The 22,412-nt window shown below is 32.6% G+C and overlaps 2 protein-coding genes across 4 annotated transcripts; one reads left to right on the forward strand and one right to left on the reverse strand.

Annotated features, from left to right (window-relative positions):
• Positions 1-10,220: 10,220 nt before the first annotated feature.
• LOC120091365 (cytochrome c oxidase copper chaperone 1-like) lies at positions 10,221-12,138 on the forward strand. 3 transcript variants are annotated; one of them, XM_039049363.2, is made up of 2 exons: positions 10,221-10,355; positions 11,614-12,138. In XM_039049363.2, the coding sequence occupies exon 2, from the start codon at positions 11,669-11,671 to the stop codon at positions 11,909-11,911; it is 243 nt and encodes an 80-aa protein (XP_038905291.1). In that variant the 5' UTR covers positions 10,221-10,355; positions 11,614-11,668; the 3' UTR covers positions 11,912-12,138. The 3 variants fall into 3 exon arrangements, with proteins under 3 accessions (XP_038905291.1, XP_038905292.1, XP_038905293.1); XM_039049364.2 differs by lacking the exon at positions 10,221-10,355 and adding an exon at positions 10,965-11,105; XM_039049365.2 differs by lacking the exon at positions 10,221-10,355 and adding an exon at positions 11,361-11,500.
• A 3,050-nt stretch (positions 12,139-15,188) lies between these two features.
• MT3 (metallothionein 3) lies at positions 15,189-16,295 on the reverse strand. The gene is made up of 3 exons (XM_090307113.1): positions 16,175-16,295; positions 15,632-15,679; positions 15,189-15,497 (listed from the first exon to the last, which is right to left on the reverse strand). Exons 1-3 carry the CDS (start codon positions 16,219-16,221, stop codon positions 15,398-15,400), a joined length of 195 nt encoding a protein of 64 aa, XP_090163239.1. The 5' UTR covers positions 16,222-16,295; the 3' UTR covers positions 15,189-15,397.
• Between the last annotated feature and the right edge of the window lie 6,117 nt (positions 16,296-22,412).

Genomic DNA, 22,412 nt, shown 5'->3' on the forward strand with positions numbered 1-22,412 from the left:
TGCCAGAGCGCCGACTCAAACCTACCATTTTGGGGATTCGCCTGATTTGGGAGCTGGGAACTCCGCTTCACAAGATGAAGTTCACTCATTCCCCAAAGTAGGGGTAAGTAGATAGATTGCTATCTTAAGGGCTGATCCCGGGGCTTGAACAATGTGGCGCCTGATAACAGGCAGAAATGCACGTTATCATAGTACTAAGTTCTTAAACAATGATGGATTGCATTGATAGAATATGTTAAATTGCGTCCATTAAGCATAAATTCTATAATATTGCGGTCGTATGCGTCCAATGCATTAGAGCAGTTGATCTTTATATTTTTGTGTAGAATAATGTGTTAACACAATGCAAAGAATGCGATCATAGGAATACATTGGTCGAGTGCAACTTCACCGCAAGACTTTGCATTGATCGTGCTCGCAAACATTTACCCAAGAAGAATCACCGCAACATGGTGGGCACATCCGGATGAAAGGACAATTAAGATCGATGAGACAGAAAGCTAACGGCAGTCGGATCCAAATTAAGTTGACAACCGATAACGTTCACAAAGTACATCCAGCTTTATCGGTGACAATTATCCAGTGCATCAGTCAGGAATTAAAGTTGTCCCATTTGTACAACCAGGAGAGAGAAGCCGCATTTCACATTTGATGCCCTATAAATACCAAGTGCATTCTTCAAAAAAAAGGATTAAGCAGTCGATTACTTCACATCACTTTACAAGTTCACACCTCTGTTCAGAGTTTTCTTTTCCATGTTACGGCGGAACTAGAGAAGAGTGGTGACACCGGAGATTGTCCAAGGCATCTCGAGAGAGAACCTTGGGGCGTAAGGACAGAGAGTGGGTTGACTCTCGCGAAAGTGAGAATATCTTTACAGCACGAGTAGAACAGTGTAACGCCTGGTGGCAAGAAATTGCTCCAGGCTCTTTACTATACTTGCATTGTTATTCTATACTTCATCTTATATCTATTCAATGGAAGTTCTATTTCTACATCTGCTCACTCTCTTAATACACATAAGTAGCTAAACTAGTTGAATGGGTTGAGAGGAACTAAGCTAACATGATCTAGGAAGTTCATTGCTTTCGATTGTCTTGTTTTATGTTGTGCAAATTACCCCTTTAGAGTTACTCGAGAGAGAATCTAAAGAAAGAACCTAATGTCTCGAGAGAGCTGGGTTAGAATCTGGTCTCGAAAGAGTAAGATTAGACTTGCATAAACAAGAGATAGGGACTTAGAGATAAGCTTTGTTTGTCGATTTGCATCGCATGCATCCTAGGAATAGGAATGATATTATGTGGTCGCATATTTGTGTGAATGTCATGTTGTCATCGCATAAATAGAGATAGAGGTTTATGTGTAAACCCTGTAGACTTATCATGTATTTATCGCATATGTTCTAGCCTTAGAAGCCGTGGCATTCACGCCGAGAGGTGGTTTACTATTGTATGCATGTTGCACGATTGCAAAGCATGAACACATCCTAGGGAGTGTTAGCCGAAACCCTTCTCAACCCGTTCACCGTATATTCATCGTATTTCTCGTTTACCAACTCTTTTCAAACTCTGTCGCATTTATTATTATTTTCATTAATGCAACAACCACCCAACACTTGTTTATTTTACTGGTTACCGCAAGTTTTCATAAAAATCTCCAATGCAACTATTTTCACAAGTCCCTGTGTTCGACCCTAGACTTACTAGGAAACTCAGAGAAATTTACACTTGAATTCCGCTGGGGAAACTTGAGTGCACAACGCAATCCATTAATACATATCACCCATATTTTCCACACCTCATAAATCTAAGCATCAGCGCCACCCTTCTCATGGCCGGATAGGTGTTCATACATAGTAGAACTATGTTGTATTGTTCATTAGAGGGATCAATGGTACTTAAGGAGAAAGATGTAATTACAGGGGCAAAATGGTAAATTAGCCTGCTGTAATTACGAGCATCTGTGAAGGGTCATCGTATTGATGATTGGTTATATCCAATGGACATAGAAATATATATATGACAAGAAGAGTTCAACTATTGGTCTTTAGTGGAATGCCTAGCAGTTAACGGATGGTGGATATCGTGACTAAAGAATTTAGTCAGCGATTCACGTACCGTTGGAGCTTCAGCCTCAGGTCCATAAGGTCCCCTTGGTAGCTTGGATACAAGTTGAGAGTCAAGTTTTTGGTCAGTTTGAAATGTTCAAATTGACAAGAGGAAGTTTGATTATATATGATATAATTGAACTAGTTAATTATATATTATATAATTAATTTTGTGTATGAGATACATTAATTTGGAGGAAATTGGATATAAATATGATTTATATCTAGTGGAGGAAAAATATTATAATTAAAATATGATATTAATTAATATGTTATGAATATGATGAGATCACATTCATTGGACGGTTAAAAGGGAAATGGGACGACATCTCTTCTGTTCTAATAATGGGTGAGTGTGTTGAAAAATCACTTTGAGATGCATAAATAGCTCACGGTGTGTTAAGCATGAGATGCGCGGACATTGTGTTAAAGATTGTGTCATCGCTTAAAATCAGTGCCTGCATGATGGCTTACCTATACGATATTGCTAAGCGATCGCTTACCGATTACGCCTTCGCGCATTATTTACTAAACGATCATTTACCTTTTCCTAAGCTATCGTTTAGCTCTCGATATTTACTAAACGATCGTATAGACAATCGCTTAGTTTTTCCTACACAATCGTTTAGACAATCGCTTACTTTTTCCTACACGATTGTATACTTCACCTAAACGAGCAAGCATCTTGTCTATGCGATAGACAATCTCATCTCCCACTTACTTAATCGTTGTGCATGGTCTCTCTTCCTCCTCCCCTCTACCAAATCCGAACAAAGCCCACACTTTGGATTCTCACTCCAAGAATACTAAGGGCTCTGAGTAGTGCCAACCTTAACTAAGACATCTTGAACTATACCTCTAGGATAGGCTAAGGATCTATTAGCCAACTGCAGTGATATTGTAGTGGGTTGTACTTCTCTAATATTTAGCTTCTTGTAAACAGATAAAAGCAATAAGTGAACGGAAAGCACCAAAATCACATAATGCTTTCTTAACATTCAAATAGCATATAGTGTAAGGAATATTAATACTCACTGGATCTTTTAATTTCTAAGGTAACTTTTCTGTAACAAAGCACTACGTTCGTCTGTTAAGCTAACCAATCACATACTGCCGAAACGTCTTTTTCTTAGACATGATGTTTTTCATAAACTTTATATAGTGTGGCATCTACTCTAATACCTCTACAAAAGAGATGTTAATATGTAGCATTTTCAATATTTCTAAAAATTTAGTAAACTCTGCATCCACTTTCTTTTTTTTGGAATCTTTGAGGATAAGGAAGAATATTAGAATGGAAGATATAGAGTTAGAATTACTCTTTGATATTGGCTCTGGCTCTTCTGCCTTTTTCTCTGATTCCACTTTCTCTTCCTCAACAATTCTTTTTCTAACTCAGGTTCTATGACAGGTTCACTTTCTACTTGTATATGCTCATCCTTCTCAATAACTATGGGTTTTAATAACTTGTTACCACTTTTGAGGGTCACAACTTTGCATTCTTCCTTAGGATTCTTCTCAAGGCCACTAGGGAATTTGCCCTTTTGCATGGTGTGTAAGGAGATAGTTATCTGACTGATTCGTACCTTTATACTTTGAATAATCTTGCCCTGACATTGTACAATGTTTGCCATGGTTTGTACAGTGTTTTCCAGTGCAGTTGTTCTTCCTTTGGACTCTTTGATGAAGTCAAACATCAACTCTTCCATAGATGGTTTCTTTTCAGAATGTGAAATACCTACAGAAAACCTGGAGATGCCTGCAAGACATTTCTATTATTAACATATGAAAAGGTCTCATGGTTAGAAACCTGGGTGGTAATGAGTTGGAAGTTACTATTGATGGCCTTGATAGTGTGCTTGATTTCTATCCACATAATTAGTTGTTTCAACTTCATATTGATCTCATGTTTGCTGGCTTGTAGTCTCAACTATCATAGTTGCTTAGGAAGTTGTGGAAGGTGGATTTACTGGTGCTTAAGCACCTGCAGTTAATGGACTCAGAATATTAGTACTTGCAATCAGTTGAAGTTTTATAAGTCTTCTTGCTCTAGTGGTGGATGATCCTTCACTATGTCAATTAGAGCTCGTAGCAAGCCATGTTTTGTAATGGATCATGAACTTCTTGGACTGTCTTTGCAAATATGGATCCTTCTACAGTAGCATGCAAGATAGGTTTCATAGTACTAGTCAATCTATTGTAAAACAACTGGATTGCAACCAGTCAGGAAATTCATGTTGTGGACATCTCCTGTGGAGATCCTTATACCTTTCCTAAACCCAGTTGCTCATTAGTTTGTTGACAAAATGTGCCAATCTCCAACCTCAATCTAGTTGTTTTAGCTGGCGGAAAATATTTGTTTAACAAAACCTGTGCTAACTTCTCCCATTTGTTGATACTATTGGAAGGGATAGTATCCAACCAATCTTTAGCATGGTCCTATAGAGAAAAAGGAAACAATCTCAATTTAAAGGCATCATTAGAAACTCCATTGATTTTTACCATTCCATATATTTCAATGAAGGATCTAAAATCTTTGTAAGGATCATCAGTAGAGCGTCCTCTAAAGGTATTGTGCCTCGCCATTTGGATCAATCTTGGCTTCAACTCAAAGTTATTTGCATTTATAGAAGTATGCATAATTCTCGATTGAGCCGTAGGAAGGGATGGTTTGAAATATTCCTTTATTGCCTTTTGTGTTTCCTTTGTCATCTCACCAATTGAACCATTTCTACTCCTTTGATTTATCTGAAAGTCTGATCAATCTCAAGATCAAAATACAAAATATTAGAATGTTTAACACGGGGCATGCACTAGAATATAATCAACCAATTTTCAAACAAAAAGAAAAAAAGTAAAATACACCTTAAATATAAATTAATTTAATTCTTTAAACATAAAATAATTGTTATTTTGATTCCAGCAACGAAAACCAAAAACTTGATGTAGTGCTAGCGCATACATCAAGCAATAATTTAAGGGACTTGAGAAATCGGGTATCATCTTTAAGGATCAAACTTTATAGATTTGTTGTGCTATTATAAAATTATGTCAATTTTATCCAAGGGACGAAAACTAGATGAATGATTTGATTTTTAAATTAAAAGAAAACTTAGAAGACAAAGATTGAACTTTTGGAGGAAAAACGTCCTAGGGTATTAATTTCATTATTAACTTCATTTAATCATGCAAATGTTCTATGGAATCTTGTGTTATTGAGATGTGTAAGTTTAGAAACTAAACTCTGGATTATTATCTTTCAACAATAACTTTTTCTCATGCAAACTTAAGTGATTACTAATCTCTTGAAATCAAGTTATGAAGCATGACATTAAACAAAATCATAAACAACTTTCATTATTAGCCTAACAAATATCAAGCCTAGTGCAAAACATAGTATACATTAAGCTGCCAACAGTTGAGACGTAGGGAATGTGTCTCATATCCTCAACTTCTTGAGGTGCCTGTAAGATAATAAACCCTTCTTGGAATTTAGCATCGAATATCGAATCAACATTTTGTTTATATACGTTGCCTGAGACAACGTTAACATTTGGTTCTTACGATTCCTAATGATCTGGTTCCCAAGGACATACTATGCCTCTCCCAAATCTTTCATTTGGAATTGGGTCACTAGATAGTTCTTTATATCTGTAAGTATCCTACATTATTCCCGATAAGTAGGATATTATCCAGATAAAGTACTAGAAAAACTACTTTATTCTTGTTGATTTTCTTGTATACACAAAGCTTATCAACATTTTTGTCAAAACCAAAAATTTTGACTGTGGTATCAAATCTAATATTCCAAGATCTAGAAGCCTGTTACAACCCATAAAAGGACCAATTTAGTTTGCAAAATTTTTGCTCCTGGCCTTAGGCTATGAACCCTTGGGGCTGAGACATAAAGATATTCTCTTCAAGGTTACCATTCAAAAAGCTGTCTTGACTTCCATTTGCCATATCTCACAGTATAATATGTGGCTATGGACAAGAGAATTCTTATAGACTTTAATATAGTAACGAGAGAAAAGGTTTCCTCATAGTCAACCCCTTCTCTCTAGGTGTAACCCTTTACTACGAGTCTAGCTTTGAAGGTTTATACCGTCCTAGTTGCATCTCTCTTTCTCTTATAAATCTATTTTCGCCCTATGGATTTTACCCCTTCAGGTAGATCTACAAGTTCCTAAACTAAGTTGAAGTGCATTGACTCTATTTCAAGGTCCATGGCTTTGACCCATTGGTCCTTGTCTACATCATTCATTTCCTGTCTATATGACAATGGATCCTCAATGCCATCATCAGGTATGACTACCTAACTTTTAGTTAAACCCAAGTAGCAATCAGGTTGTGATATAACCCTTCTACTGCGTCGAGGCACTCTCAATGATTGAGATGGATGAGACGGACTTGAAGAACTAGCTCATTCATCAATTCTTGTTGAAGGAACAACGTCATCAACAACTTTTGCTGACTCTTTAGTAGCTTCTTCTAATACTAACTTACTACGTAGTTTGTGATCGTTCATGTGATATTCCTCTAAGAAAATAGCATTTTTCGATACAAATACTTAATTTTCTTGTGTGTCATAGAAAATACTACCTCTTGTTTCTTTTGGGTAACCAACAAATTGACACAGTCTTGAACGAGGTTCTAGTTTATTAGGATTTTTCATAAGCACGTGTATTGGATAACCCCAGATCCTAAAGTAGCACAAACTAGGTTTTGCCCCCTCAATAACTCAAAAGGTGTTTTAGAAACACTCTTTGTGGGAATATTGTTCAGAATGTGAGCTGCAGTCTCTACTACATACCCCCAAAACGAGCTAGGCAACTAAGCATAGCTCATTATCGAATGAACTATGTCTAACAAGGTTCTATTTCTTCTTTCTAATACACCATTTTGTTGAGGTATACCAGAAGTTGAGAGTTGGGATTGAATTCCATGTTTTATCATATAATCCTGAAATTTTTTATCCATATACTCTCCACCTCGATCAGATTGACGTGTTTTAATAGTTTTACCTAATAGATTATCAACCTCAGCCTTAAACTCCTTAAAGCTTCAGACTTATACCCCATTAGGTATAAGTGATCATACCTTGAATAATCATCTATAAAATAGATTAAATATTCGTATCCTCCTCGAGATTTTACATTCATTGGGCCATAGAGATCCGAATGTATTAATTCTAAGGGTTCTTTGGCCCTATAGCCTTTTCAACTAAAAGGTCTTTTGGTCATTTTTCCCTCAAGACATTATTTACATGGTAGTAATGAATCATCTTCTAACTCATTTAGAAGTCGATTCTTTACCAAATGCCTGATCCTATTGAGGTTTATGTGATCTAGCCTTAAGTGCCAAAGATAGGTGTTGTTACTTTTAGGAGAAATGCGTTGCCTTTTACTTTGAGTTTCAACAATTTTAAACATCTCATGATTTAGAAATGCTTTTGCTTCAGTTGCTTTTAATACATATAAGTTATATTATAATCTAGTTGAACATATAAAAAAGAGTAAACATGATTAGTTGCTCCTGAATCAAGTATCCAGGCAGACTCATCATGCTCAACAAGACATGTTTCTAAAACAAGTATATCAAATTTACCTTCTCTCTCCTTCTTTTTCTTAAGGAGGTGCTTAGGCTAGTTCTTCTTTCAGTGTTCATCAACATTGCAGTGGAAACACATGTCCTTGTCAGCCCAACTTTGGTCTTTCTCTTGCCTCGAACAACAGCGGTGAGAGTCTTCTCCTTATCTCCTCTCTTCTTCTGAATCTTCTTCGAAGTAGAATAATGAGGAATAGATTTAGTTCCAGAGGATGAACCCTTATGGAACTACCTTTTGGAATGGGCAATATTTGCCTCTCCTTCAATCGGTCCCTTATTTTTCATAAGAGATTGGTAAGTCTGTAGCTCATTAAGGAGACTGGTCAGGTAATATTGGATTTTGTTCATCATCGTATTGCTGCAAAATTGTAGGAAACTCTTCGAAAGAGATTCCATGATGAGTGCAACTTGACTGCACTCGTCTATGATTGCTCCATTTGCCTCTACCACGTTAAATTGGACCATCCTCATAATTGGTTAAATACTCTTATCGTTAGTTTTAGATGGCAATCGTTAGTGTTTTGTTTAAAAAACACTCTTGACTTTTCATAAGTTTTAAAAATATCCTTAAACTTAAAGAAAAATTCAAAAAATCATTTACTATTGTTAATATATAAACAAAAATTGTTAAAACCTTATGTAAAAATATCTCTAAAGTTTGAAAATTTGTATTAGTACTCTTATCTTAAAAAAAGGTTAAAAATTCTCTTACCATTTATCTCCACACCATAGCCTCCCTCTTTAACTTAACAATTATTTATTTTCTCTATTTTTTTTTCTTTTTTCTTACTCTCGTTCTTGTTAATTGTTTGACTTTTGTTTATCTCATATATATATAAAAAAATTACCCCCGTCAGTTTAGGTACATAGATTATAACAAAGAAAGAGAATAATAGAAGCACCAAGGGGATCTTAGGACCCCAATGTTTAACAAGACTATACGTTAGTAGTTGAGTGTGTGTTAATAGCCAAGTACGTTTTTTTTTTAATAGACTATTTATCGTTTTGGTAAGTTCTAAGGGAAGATTTTGATTTTGGAGTTTTGTGAAATTTTGTGGGATTTTATTCAAAACTTGAAGTTTTGTTTATATTTTGTCGTAAGAATTTGACAAATGAGAGAATGAAAGTATCTATATGAAAAAAAAAGAATATATGTAATTTGTTTTAAAATTAGTTTTTTTTTTCCAAACTCAAGAAAGCTTCAAATTAATTCACCATTGTACTAATCGTATGTGCATTTTTAATTTTTTCGAAAGCCTCAGAGTATTAATGCTACTTTTGAAAGTTCAATAATATTTTTGAAATGAGTATTAATGGTTTGTGTTCAAATACTAATAGTAAGGTATTATTAAAGTTTAAAGCTAATGGTATGAACATTTTTAACTTTTTTGAAAGCCTCAAAATATTAATGTAATATTTGAAAGTTCAATAATATTTTTGAAATGAGTATTAATGGTATGTGATCAAACACTAATAGTAAGATATTCTTAAAGATTAAAAATATTTTTGAAACTTTTGGAAATTACTTTTGAGTTAAAATACTAACCTTAAGAGTTTTTTTTTTTTTTTTTTTTAATTTCTTAGCGTCCCACATTGTCAGATCTAGAAAATTTTCGTTTGACTGTATCTTGGTTAAGTAATTCTGAATTAATTTAGATTAAATCAATTTGTTAATTCAAGTTAATTATGGGATGTGATTAAGTTATTTGAATAGTTGAAATCTAATTTGAATCAATTAGATTAAAAATGGATTATTGTAGATATTAAAGCTTCATTTGATAACCATTTTGTTTTTTTATTCATGCTGATGAAAATTAAACTATAGACGTTACTTTCTCTTTCAAATTTATTTTTTAGTTATCTACTTTTTACTAGTAGTTTAAAAAACTAGTCAAAATTTGAAAACTAAACTCCTGTTTGGTAACCATTTTATTTTTATTTTTGTTTTTAAAAATTAAGTATATGACACTATTAAAAAACCAAGTCAAAATTTGAGAATTACAAAAAGTAGTTTTTTGTTTTTGGAATTTGACTAAGAATTCAACTCTTTTATCTAATAAAGATGTAAATTATGCTAAAAATGATGAGAAAATAGACTTAATTTAAAAAAACAAAATGATTATAAAAAGAAACCCAAAATTTTTTATTTTGTAGATTATAAATTTAAAATTAAGTCTTAAATTCATAATTTTGAAAATTTAGAATATTTTTTGGATGGTTGGGATGTGTGGAAAAGACCAAAATTTATATTCTATATTTTTTAAAAGTAAATTATTTTAAATGTTAAATTAATATCACAGTCTATCTGTAACAAATTATGATAGACAATGATAAATTATTATCTGTGTCTATAATGGACAGATAGATAGACTGTGATATTATATCATTATTGATAAATATTTTGGTTAATTTTCATATATTATATATTCGAAAATAGTTCTTTTCTAAATTGGATTTTTATATTTGTGATTTTTGAATTAAAGATTTACTTGCTCTATTTATGAGAAAAAGAGAAAAGAAAAAGAAGAAACCCCCTCCCCCCCTTACAGCCGTCGACCACTCCTCCTCAGTCTTCTTCTCCGTCGACTTTGCGGCGACCATCGACCGTAGACTCCGACAAATCAACCAGCAAGGATCGGAGGTAAGAGTCGGTAATTGTTATTGGTTTAATTTCTTTTTCGAATTGGATTTAAGTGTTTGAATATCATTCTGAACTCTTAGAACTCGTTTGTTGTTATGTTTGGGTAGATTTCTAAGTATTCGATTACGGTTCAACAAGGTTAAACACATTTCGGACTGGGCAATTCTCTCTGATCTCTGTTGAAAATTGCCTTATTTCTGCGACCCTGATTTTTCCTTCGTCTCACTTATTTCTTTATTTTGTTTATCAGAGAATCAGTCCAAGTGATCTAAGGCAATTCTATTTTAATTCCTAGCTTATAGGAGTTATTTTTATTGATGGAACAACTTCAATCATATTTATATTTGTAGATTTAATTGGGGACAAGGCAATGACTTTGTTTGTTTGTTTGTTTTCCCCCAAATTGTTCCCTCCCTTAGATTAACCAATACCATAACTTATGATATGTTGAATTTCCTGAAAATAGCAGTCTATATGCTTTGTATTTCTAGATAATGTTGAGGGTAATACATGGTTTAAAACGTGGATGACTTAGAACCTAAAGATTCTCACTTTTAGCTACTTTTATATATATATAGTATAGATATAAAATTCTTTTGAATTGCTTTGCTTAGATGCTGTCTAAAGCTCTATTCTTCCGTCTTTCTTCGACGCTGGGGTTTTAGAGGTTCTTTCGCCTGTGGGTTCGAGAAGCCTCCACTTTTTCTCTGCTTGCTTTTTTCCATTTTGCTACGAGAATTTTCGCCTTCTGTAAGAATTTGTCCTTTTTAGCAAACAAGATTGTTACTCTGTTATCTTGTTCTTACTTTTGTTTTGTTTTGTTTTTTGTTTTTGTTTTTTTTATAAGAAGCAAACTTACTTTTGGTTCTATGGAATTTTATCTTTCCAATTTATCGGTTGTTTGATGGGAAGTCGAGTAGGTTTAAGATCAGATGATTTCTTTCTGGTATAGTTGAGTTAGGGGTGTTTTGAATGTGTTTCATTGAAGGTCTTATCTTCTGTTTTCTTATTTGATGGCTCTCTTCAACTGCAAGTAAAGAACGAAATTTTCCATCCTAAACATAGCTCAGCTGGTTTAGGCGCCCTTGATTGAGAGGCCAGAGATTCGAATTTCCCAATCCTATTTGTTGTTATTGAGATAAAAAGTAAAGATTGAACTTCAATTTGTGTAGACTTTTATTATTCAGTAGCCCATTAAATAAGATTTTATTATAATCTAACATGATGTTCTTTCATGCTCATGTTTTTCTGCTTGCAGTTTTCAGGATTTCCTTTCCCTTTTCTTCAGACTGCATTCCTTGAGAAATTGCGACATGGGTGGTTTACCTGTTGTAAACTCTTCATCAGCCATAGCTTTGCCGGAGTCGAAACATGACCAAGGGGCAGCAGTGGTGAAGTCTACCCCAGATGGAAAACCAAAAAAGAAGATCTGTTGTGCCTGTCCTGATACTAAGAAGCTAAGAGATGAGTGCATTGTGGAGCATGGTGAAGAAGCGTGCGGAAAATGGATTGAAGCTCATCGTAAGTGTCTTCGTGCAGAGGGATTCAATGTCTGAACTTGATAACCTAATAAAATGAAAGATTTTCTTTTCTGCTAGTCTACAATTTAACTATCTGAGGGATACAGTCATACAGATACCAGAGAATTGAGAAATAAAGTGAGAGAGAGGAGGTAAAGGTATAGCCAAAGCTGCAGGGCAGTAAGTACAATTTGGCTGTGTATTTTTGTAGGCTCGGACCTTTTTTATTGACTTACTGTATTAATTTCCTCATGTTATTCCAACTTTCTTCTTTATTTTGATGCCCATTAGATCATCAATATCATGTCATATGTTCTAAATATGTGATTCTCGAATCGGTGGATTTGAAGTTTCGAACCAGACCTTGTAGTGGTAAACTTAGACAGTGATAAGACTAATGAATTGATTAAAGCCTTGAATCCTATCCTACCCAGTGTTTGGCTTGATAATCACAATGGGTTTGTCCTTGTCCGATTGAAAAAGAGCAACTCTAAATGTACATGCTAAGAAGCATGAACACGACATGGCGATATACCAATTTCAAAAAAGTCTAGGACACAGTCATAGACATGTTTGGGATGCACTCTTTTTTATTATTTTTATAGGATACATATAAATTTAACATAAAATACTAAATGCACTCCACTAACAAAAGCATAAAATGTCAAGTTAATTAATAGTTGCAGGAGATGAAACGTTTATGTTTCTAAGTTTTAGTTTTTTATGTTTCTGTTTTTTTCTTTTATTTATTTTTATCTTTGGTTAAAAACATGGGTTTTTCTTTTGTTTTTTTTAATCTTACTTTAACATATAATTGATTTGGGTCCATTATAAAAGGTTGGACCATTTTCTCTTAAAAAAATTTCCCAAACGTGTCCAGTAAGTGTCCCTTGTCGGACGTGTGTTTAGAGTGTGTCCAAACGTGTTCGTGTTTGACACGTGTAAGACATGGACACTTCCCCAAAAATAGTGTTTGTACTATTTCATAGTGTACCTGCCTTTTGATTAAAGCTTCAAGGTTTGAACACTCCAAGTTAATCACACTTGCTGAGTTCTCAAGTATGCAACTCTAGATCAAGAATTGCAATATATAGAGCTAAGACTCAGTCATCAAACACAAGAAATTTCATTCCTAAAATCCAATAATTGAACGTTCAGAGTCCTATTCAAACCATTAAACCTAATTTGTTTAACTAGTTAGCTAAAAGACCAATCTGCTCCTAACTCATAAATACATAAGATAATAATACTAATTAGGTCATATCAAAGGTCCAAACATAAAAAACTAAAATAAAATATGCTTGGAAATTTTACCACGGTTAATTTTCTAGCATAAAGCTCCACCATTTTCATCTTGTAACCATAAACAAGTTAATCAAACTTGCTGAGTTCTCAAGTACGCAACTCTAGATCAAGAATTGCAAAATATGGAGCTAAGGCTCAGTCATCAAACAAAGGAAATTTCATTCCTAAAATCCAATAATTGAACTTTTATTCAAACCATTAAATCTAATTTGTTTAACTAGTCAGCTAAAAGACCAATCTACTCCTAACTCATAAATTCATAAGATAAGAATACTAATTAGGTCATAACAAAGGTCCAAACATAAAAAACTAAAATAAAATATGTTTGGAAATCTTACAATGGTTGATTTTCTAGCATAAATCTCCACCATTTTCATCTTGTAACCAAGTATTGAGTTTTTTATTCTATTCATGTTTGTTTCTTGAATCTCCTCCATTGTGTTCAGCTTTGTTTGTATTTGAGAATGGAAAGCTAATTGCAGCTTCTTGGTCCTTGAAACCGTAAAAGGTCTCAAGGGTAAAACGAGACCATCTTGGTTCACATCTTCTTGGTTACTTGAACTCATTATTGTTGAGCTATAATTATCTGTGAACATTAAGATTAACTCTTGTTGAGAAGATACTCTGTCCCAATTTCTACCCAAGAAAAGAGAAACAAAAAGTGACAAAGAAGATACTATAGTCTGTGAAGAACTATGCTTTCTAGGCTTGTGATTTGAAGCAAACGCTTACCAGGCTTTCTAAATAAACCAGTTGGCATTCAAATGTTTTGATGTTAATGTGGATGGATCCCATATTCCCATGTAACAAAACCACTTTAGTTGATCCTACATATTTTAGCTAAGCTGTAAAACTGATTAGAAGCAGCGAAGCATTAATAGTTTTGAAGAAACTGTTCTATTAGATTTGTAGAGTTCTCCAGTATTGTTGGATTTTATTATATTGTGAAAAGTGTTACAATCATGGATTGAAACATCAATTGTTGTAAATTCAAATTGGATTGAAACATCAAAATGGATGATGTTTCATTTACAAATTTAACTTTCATACGTTAAATTTGTAATTTCTTTCATTTGATGAATTATGTTTGGATTTGATCCAGTAACAACTCAATTGAGTTATGTTTGACAAATGTTTCAATTGTGTTTTGATTTGATTTTATATTTTGTAGAGTTATTAAGTTGTTAGCCTATGAATAGCAACTTGTTTCATCATTTAGAGTATCTCATTTCAATTTAAAGAGTTGTTCTCTCATTTCTTTTCTTTTTGATATTGAGTTACGTTGAGAGCAAATATCTAAGGAGGCGTTCGGGGTAAGAAGTTGGTTATTATAATCCTAGGTTATTATAGTTGAGTTATAATAGTTTGTGTTTGGGGTGTAGATTATTGTAGTTTGGGTTATTTGTATGTGTTTGGGGTGTAAACTATTTTAGTTTGAGAAGGAAATAGTCAACACTGTAGCAAAGAATAAAAAAATGATGAATGTAAAATAGTAAAAATTGTAACAAATAGTAAATACTGTAGCAAATAGGAGTTTTGAAATAGTGTTGACTGTAGCTAATTGGGAAGTACAAAATATTATTTATTATAGCAAGAGGTGGTTATTATTGTCTTAGGATAGTTCTTGCCCCAAACGCCCCCCTAAGAGTTCTGCCAGATGAGGGTAGTTCAAGGTTGCAGTATCCTGCTTAGACGATCATTATAATTTGCTTGCTACCCATGTAGAGTGAATAATCGTCTTTAGGACAAAGCTTTGTGAGTATGTCTCAACTATTTATTGAATCTTCACAAGTTCTTGAGGGTTTTTTTTTCCGGTTATTTCAATTTATAAGTTTTGTTATTCCATCTGACATACTTTTGAATCTGAACATTCTTATCGTAGACAACGTGTAATCTGTTTGTTAGTGTCATTCAATTCTTACTGTTTCCCCCAAGTATTGAAGCCATTCTAGATTGGTATAACTTCAAATTCAATTTGAATCAAGGATGGAAGGAGAGGAAGAGAGTGTACTAGTATAACTTATCCATTAACCCCATGGCCACAGAAGTGACCACCATTACATGACTATGGATGAAGAACAGAAGTAGACATTATTCATAACACACCTCTAACTAAGCACAGAGGTTTTGAACATAAAACAGACACTTTTTCAAACACAGCTACATTATTGCTCGCTTTCATATAGCTGTGCTAGTTGAAATAATAGTTGTATGTGTTCATTTGCCGCAGTCACAGTTCTTACAGCTGCAGGGGCTGCAGCTGCAGTTGTCGTTGTGCTCGGCTGCTGGGGCGTCCATAACTATGGTGTCAAACGAGCTGCAGAACCAAGAGATTTATTGTTAAATGCCAGGTGCTGTGTAATTTGTAAACACTTTTTGTCAATAATTTGTTGGGAATTTTTGTCTGTGTAATTTCAAGGTCTGTCCTATCCTATGATCTGAAACCATTACCTCATCTCTTTCTCCATGATGACAGCGCCATAGCTGCTTCCTTTTTTCCTGTCATTATAGAGCAAGCAAGCTTATTATTTAATTATGCAGACTTTTCCTTCACTTGATTAGATTGAAACATAATACCAATAGTAAGTTCTACAAGTTTTGGTTGATTTTGAGGGAAAACATTGATCACAGCTTTTATGATTATCTTCTCCACCATAACATAATTAAAATGAAAAATTTCGCTAGATTAACTTTCATGGAAATAAAAAAGACACTCATTCAGCCAACACAAGTGTAGCTCAACACTAGTGCATGACTCCCATCTCTTAAGATCAGAGATCCAAATCTTCACAACTATATTTGTTGAACTAAGAAAACGTTCAATATAGCTTAAACAAGCTTGTGATATTAAGACAACTTTGGACCTTGCAGGGTCCTGTAGAGAAAGGATATCATCAAGATAACCACACCAGAATCATTATTGTCTTGCGGCAAGTAAACTCTTAGTTAGCTTCTTTGTAAAAATTTGTGGGAAAAAAGGGAAAAACTACTTACACGCACTGGCTCTTGTCGGAGCAGTCGCAGTTGCCACAGCTTGACATGGTGAAGAAGCTAGAAAAGTTGCAGGAGATGGGAAAACAGATAGCTTGTTAATGTTCTTTTTCTACTTATGATCTCTAAGTCTTGAAGTATGGTTGTGTATTTATACTGCAGGGTTGTGGCCATTGGCAATGGGAGATGATGAGCTTTGGGAGAGAAGCACACGCCTCTTCCGAACCGTCCAAAAGAATCCGAATCATGTATTTCTGCCTTTCTATCCTTCTTTAATGTCAACTTCATTTATCTTTTGATTAAACAGACTATTTCTGAAAATTGATATTCAGTTGATGTTTTATACAAAGTCCCTGAAAGAAAAATAAAAAAAAACAGATGGTCGTTGAAGGTTACTCTCTTGCTTAAGGAGTTAACTTTTAGCAACTTTAGTTTGTTGTTGTGACATATAGTTTGATTTCAAGATTCAAATTTTACTTAGCATTTGAATAGTTAATTAGTTTTATGCTTTCTGTATTTTTGGGACTGCAAAATTCTGTCATAATGTTCTTTTCTCCACAAAAGTTTTGTGCAACCTACTGTTCTACTTTGTAATATTTAGCATTAAACTTCAAGACATTTGACTCAAGCTTGAAGTTCATTACTGCAAGTTTGTGTAAGGTTATACTTCTCTTTGGTCTCGGAACTTTCAAATGCGCCCAATCGGTTCTTGAACTTTTAATTTTACGTGTAATAGGTTACCTCACAAATTCAAAGTTTTTAAAAATTAATCGATCTATTAAATAGAAATTTGAATTTTATGTTTAGTAATGGAATTCTATACTTTCAATTTGTTCCAGTAGATGCATAAATTTTAACAATTTTAGAAATTCGTGGACTAAAGTTATAATTTTGAAATTTCAAAGACAAAATAGGCAAACTTAGTTAATTCAACCAAATAATTAATAGTAAAAACTTTAAAGTTTGAATAATTTTCTTTGGGCTATTTTTGTCTCAATTTTTTTGAGCAATGATTATTGCATCAAATCTCATGTTCTCTTTTCTTTTGCACTCAAAATAAATTTTTAAAAAAAATCAATTTTTTTAAAGAATTGTCACATGGTAAGTTTTGAATAAAACTATTTGGGCTATATAAAGATAAGTGCAATTCAAGCGGCACTTATTTTCTATTTTTTAATCTTCAAATCAATAGAATGGGAGGAATTCTATTCTAAAAAATTGTTGATCATATCTTCAAGAATAATTTCTCTAAAAAGACCTTCAGGTAAGGAAAGATAACTGTTTTGAAACCTAGAAAAAGACATTATCTCTTCCTTTTTCATTACTATCCAAACTCTTTTTGCTACTTTTCAAAAGAAATTGGATTCTAGATGATATGGAATAGAATAGAAAAAAAAGCTGTGACAATGGTTGTTGAGATCAAGCTTCTCCATATATATTTTATTATCAATAGTTTAACTAGTTAGTCGAATTGACTTATGATGGAATATGAGGCTTGAATTTATTTATTTTACTATTAATATGAGTATAACTCAATTGACATAAAGTTTATATTATTAATTTTGTTGTTAAAAATTTGATTATTCATTTCATCTATGCTAATGAATTTATTTACTTCACTTATACAATTCTTTCGGTAAAACAAAATTGGAAAAAATAAAAACATTGCAGATTCTTTGTATTTTGTATTTTTATTAGGAAATGAGGTGAAGATTGATACGACAAGTCAAATTTTTTATGAAAAATATTGATAACGTGGCAAAATGATGACCGTTGAAGTCGAATGAAATGATCAAACTTCATTATCTTTTGATGTTGATCATTGCTTGCCATTTTTGCTAGAATCTTATTTTTGACTTTCTTTTTCATGCATAGTATTCCCTGAAATCAAACGACATTATCAAAATTCATTCATCTTTCGATTTTGATCCTTGCTTTGCATTTTTTTTTTTTGGGGAGAATCTTGTTTTTTTACTTCGTTTTCATTTTCATGTGTAGTATTCATCGAATACGATCGAGACGATGATTGATATGTTTTAGGTCTTATTTAGATGAGTCCGAAAAGAAAAAGTTAATATGCTTTGATCAAATTTGATATTGATTTTATACAACTAGTCCTTCATAAAGACTAACTTATGTTGTTAGAGATTTGAATAAACTTAGTTAGAGATTCGAATTATTCACTCTAACTTTTTTAGCTTAAAAAAAAAAGCTGTCATGAATATTATGCATGATTCTAAACTTATTTTGTTTTTAAAATAAATTACGTTAATCCTGTTTAGTGATTATTTGATTTTTTTTTTTTTTTTCAAAAATTAAGTTATAAACATCTCTTTCATTTCTAAATTTTTACTTTTTTTTTTTTTTTTTTTTTTTTTTAACCGATGCGGTTAAAAACCAAACCAAATTTTAAAACAAAAAAAAAATATAGTTTTAAAAACTTGTCTTTGTTTTTAAAATATAGCTTAGAATTCAATTTTTTCCTCGAAAAATATGTAAACCATGGTAAGAAATTGAGATAAAATAGATCTAATTTTTTAAAGATAAAAAACTAGATAGTTACCGAATAGGATCATAACTATTTCTTTTTTGTTTGGATTTCAGTAAAATAACGAAGGAAGAAAGTACTAATATTATATATATATATATATATATGACTTATAAATCAGGACGTTAGGGCTATATTATATATATATATATATATATGACAAGGTAAATTAGTATACTAATGACTTTTCAACATAAGTTTCGTATATTAAACCTAGGCTGAATGTATGTTATATGATTTTTAACGTAAGATTTTGGAAAAAAATATGAGTAGAGTGGCAATTTCATATAAAAAGATTCATGAAGGTTGAGTTCCAAGTACTAAAAAGGCCTATAACTTCATTTTTGAATTGTCTCAATTAGAAACACTTTAAACTTTGGTTCCCTGACTACTTGAATTTCTAATTGAATTGTCTCAATTAGAAACACTCTAAAAAGGCCTGTAACAAATGGAGTGGTATAAAAGTTTTGGTAGATTGTTATTGTAATTAAGATTAGAGAGAGAATTATGTATGATTATAATAATTTTTCACATAGTGGATTTTTATTTTGGTGGACTGTAATAGAGTTTTTGTAGGTGGGCCGTGGTTTTTCTTTAATTTTGAAAATTTTCATATAAATTTTTCTGGTTCTTTTTTTTTTTTTTTTTTTTTTTTTTTGGTTTTTCTTTATTGTATTCTCAAAATCTTATGTCACTTAGTGAGTGTCAGGTAACATAAGTTCATCCTAAACCAATTTTAATATTTATTTACGAGAAGGGCACCTTGGTTTACCGTGTATGAGGACTACAACACATTTACCGTTCTTGAATCTATAATATTAAAATCCGTAAGAGAAAAGAAGAAAAAGCTCATGATCTTTCTTTTCACTTTTTGCACTAATGTGAGAATTTTTCACTTTGTCAATCAAATGAATTATTTATAATAATAAATGGTAAGGAATTACCTGAGGTTGACATCTGCTAAATAAAAATGAAAGAGAGAATCTTAGGGGCATTTGCCTCCTATTTATAGTTGAGTGAGTGGGCTAAATAGTTGGAGCCCATATCTTACTTAAGCGCTCGATTATTTTGGTCTGTTTTCTTACTCTCCCTCATTTTCCTTACTCCGATTAGCGCTCGATTATTTTGCACTGTTTCCTTCCATGAGTTTTTTTGTACTTCATAAGCATGTGATTTTACCAATTTGCCCCTGAGATGCACCCCTCGCACCTGTAATACGAATTTATTCGATCCTCGATGGCTCGTCACGTTCTTCGATGCACGGTCACTCAATACTCAGCTTCATGGTCACTTGATACCCAACTTCATGGTCAGTCTCTACGGCTGCTATCGACACGTGTATACTTGAACACATCAACGCCATACTCGATGCTCGATTACTTTATACTCAATTATTTTGAATTATCCATGTCACTCGATACATAGTGAATTTCAAATCGATATACATGGTGAATTTCAAATTGATTTCTCGAAATGTGAAGTAATTTTATACTAGATAACATTGACTATATAGATGGTTGATTTACATGTACTATATACTTGGTGCATGTTACACGATACTCGACAATACTCAATAAACATTGACTATATAGATGGTTGATTTACATGTACTATATACTCGGTGTAATGTAGAGACGTTCTAATAAATACTCGATACACAATCACTCGATACTCGATACTCGATACTCATGAAGATATACTCGTTACACGATACTCGATAATACTCGATGAACATTGACTATATAGATGGTTGATTACTATATACTCGGTGCATGTTACACGATACTCGACAATACTAAAAAAATTGGTGACTATATAGATTTACAAATAGTGTCAAAATTCACATGGAAAACCCTAATAAAAATTGCAGGGATTAAAGCCCCGCACAGCGGAAGAAATCAGATCTAACTATAATTTAGTATCAAACAAAATAGCATTGGAAAATAAACCAAGGCTAAACATACATTTTCAACAAAATAAAGAAAGAGGAAAGCATGGTTGGTTGAAAAATCTCTGTTGGGTATCAACGACACTCCCAAAAAAGTCTTGACCGGTATCCTCTATTGGGTTTTCTAAGGCGGGATAGTGGGATCATGTTTCTTCGTTTGGGAGAAAAAATCAGATTCAGAGAGAACTCTGTACTCTGTACTGATTGATATATATATATATATATATATATTTGTTAAAACCATCGCTTTTGCATGAGAGTCAGAAGGAGAGAGAGAAAATCAGGAAGAAGACTCCCTCTCCCCATAAAAAACGTAACTTCCCAACGTGGGGAGTTACCTTATTTTTATTTAACTTTATTTATTATTATAATTATTAATTAAAATAAACAAATCTAATTTTAATTTATTGTAATTAATTAAATAATAATAAATATATTTAATTTAATTTAATTTATTAAAAAATTAAAATAAATATTATTAATTAATCAAATTAATTAATAATAATTAAATATCTCCTATATTTAATTAAATGTGTATTAGAATCATATTCTAATACACCCCTTCTCACATAACCTATAGTTTCAATTCAATTTATTTAAACAAACCATATTTAATTAAATATAATTAAATTAAAAATAATTAATTCTCCAATTAATTAATCATTAAATTAAATATCACATATTTAATTTAATCTTATAATTGAATCACATTCAATCATCTTTCTCTCATATAATCTATCGTTTTAATGTGCATCTTATATATATTATTTTTAACCTATAGTTTTAATACGAAATTAATTCATATTACATTTGATATTTGAAATCTTTCAAATATATAATTCTCCCATAAATTAATTTTTAAATCAAATTCAAAAATAAATTTATATCATAAAGTTTAATTAAATTATAAACTTTATATTATAATGTATCAACATACATTATATTATTTTCCCTTAGTTAATTTGAACAATTTAAATTACTTTAATTTTCTCAATACCTTTTTTTGAGCTACCAGTGGAACCTAATGGACCTATGGATCAGAAGCTCCAACGATATGAGGTTAATTGGTTAAACTCATTAACCGAGTTAATCAATATTCGTTAACTGTGGGTACACTCCACTATAGACTCACAGTTTCACTATTCTCACTGTAGATATATTACTTTGTCCACGAATATAAATCAATAATAGCAAGTTAGTCCTTCACGAGTGTTCGTAACACCAGCTGGGTTAAATTATCGTTTTACCTCCGGGTTACTTCTACATCCTTAAGTACCAATCTTCCTCTAATGAGCAACCTGTTTGTGGTCCAACCAACAAACAGATATCTCTTTCAGGCCAATGAGAGGGCAGTGCCTTCTGTTCAAGATCCAGAAACACCACTTAAGGGAACACTCATTTACTTTCCTAATGCAGGAAATGAGTGAATTCCATCTTATAAAATTACGTTCCCAGCTATTCACTAGGTTTGTCCCTAAAATGGTAGGCCTATTGAGTCAGCGAGCCAGTCACTCTCACTTATACGAATCAAAGGACAATCTCTCGTGAATAGGAGTTCATAACTCACTGAAGATTGAGACTAAGTTGCCTAGGTCATCATAGTAAAATAGAAATCTAACTAGTCAACGGTGTTATAGTTAGGGGTTACTATTTTGTGGTCTGGTCTCATGCAAACTCATTGCATGGGATACCCCCACTCACATGTCTCCTACACGAACACGTTGAATCATTGTGTTTGTATCAAA

The sequence above is a fragment of the Benincasa hispida genome, chromosome 11 (assembly GCF_027475165.1).
Source record: "Benincasa hispida cultivar pf3 chromosome 11, pf3_genome.v1.1, whole genome shotgun sequence".
NCBI classification, from domain to species: Eukaryota; Viridiplantae; Streptophyta; class Magnoliopsida; order Cucurbitales; family Cucurbitaceae; genus Benincasa; species Benincasa hispida.

What these genes read in the sequence shown, in the direction of transcription:
- MT3 (XM_090307113.1), bottom strand. Translation starts at nt 16,221, where the DNA reads ATGTCAAGCTGTGGCAACTGCGACTGCTCCGACAAGAGCCAGTGCGT. An exon ending in TCCGACAAGAGCCAGTGCGT is followed by an intron (nt 15,680 to 16,174) that starts GTAAGTAGTTTT and finishes CTATAATGACAG; the next exon opens with GAAAAAAGGAAGCAGCTATG. An exon ending in ATCATGGAGAAAGAGATGAG is followed by an intron (nt 15,498 to 15,631) that starts GTAATGGTTTCA and finishes TTGGTTCTGCAG; the next exon opens with CTCGTTTGACACCATAGTTA.
- LOC120091365 (XM_039049363.2), top strand. Translation starts at nt 11,669, where the DNA reads ATGGGTGGTTTACCTGTTGTAAACTCTTCATCAGCCATAGCTTTGCCG.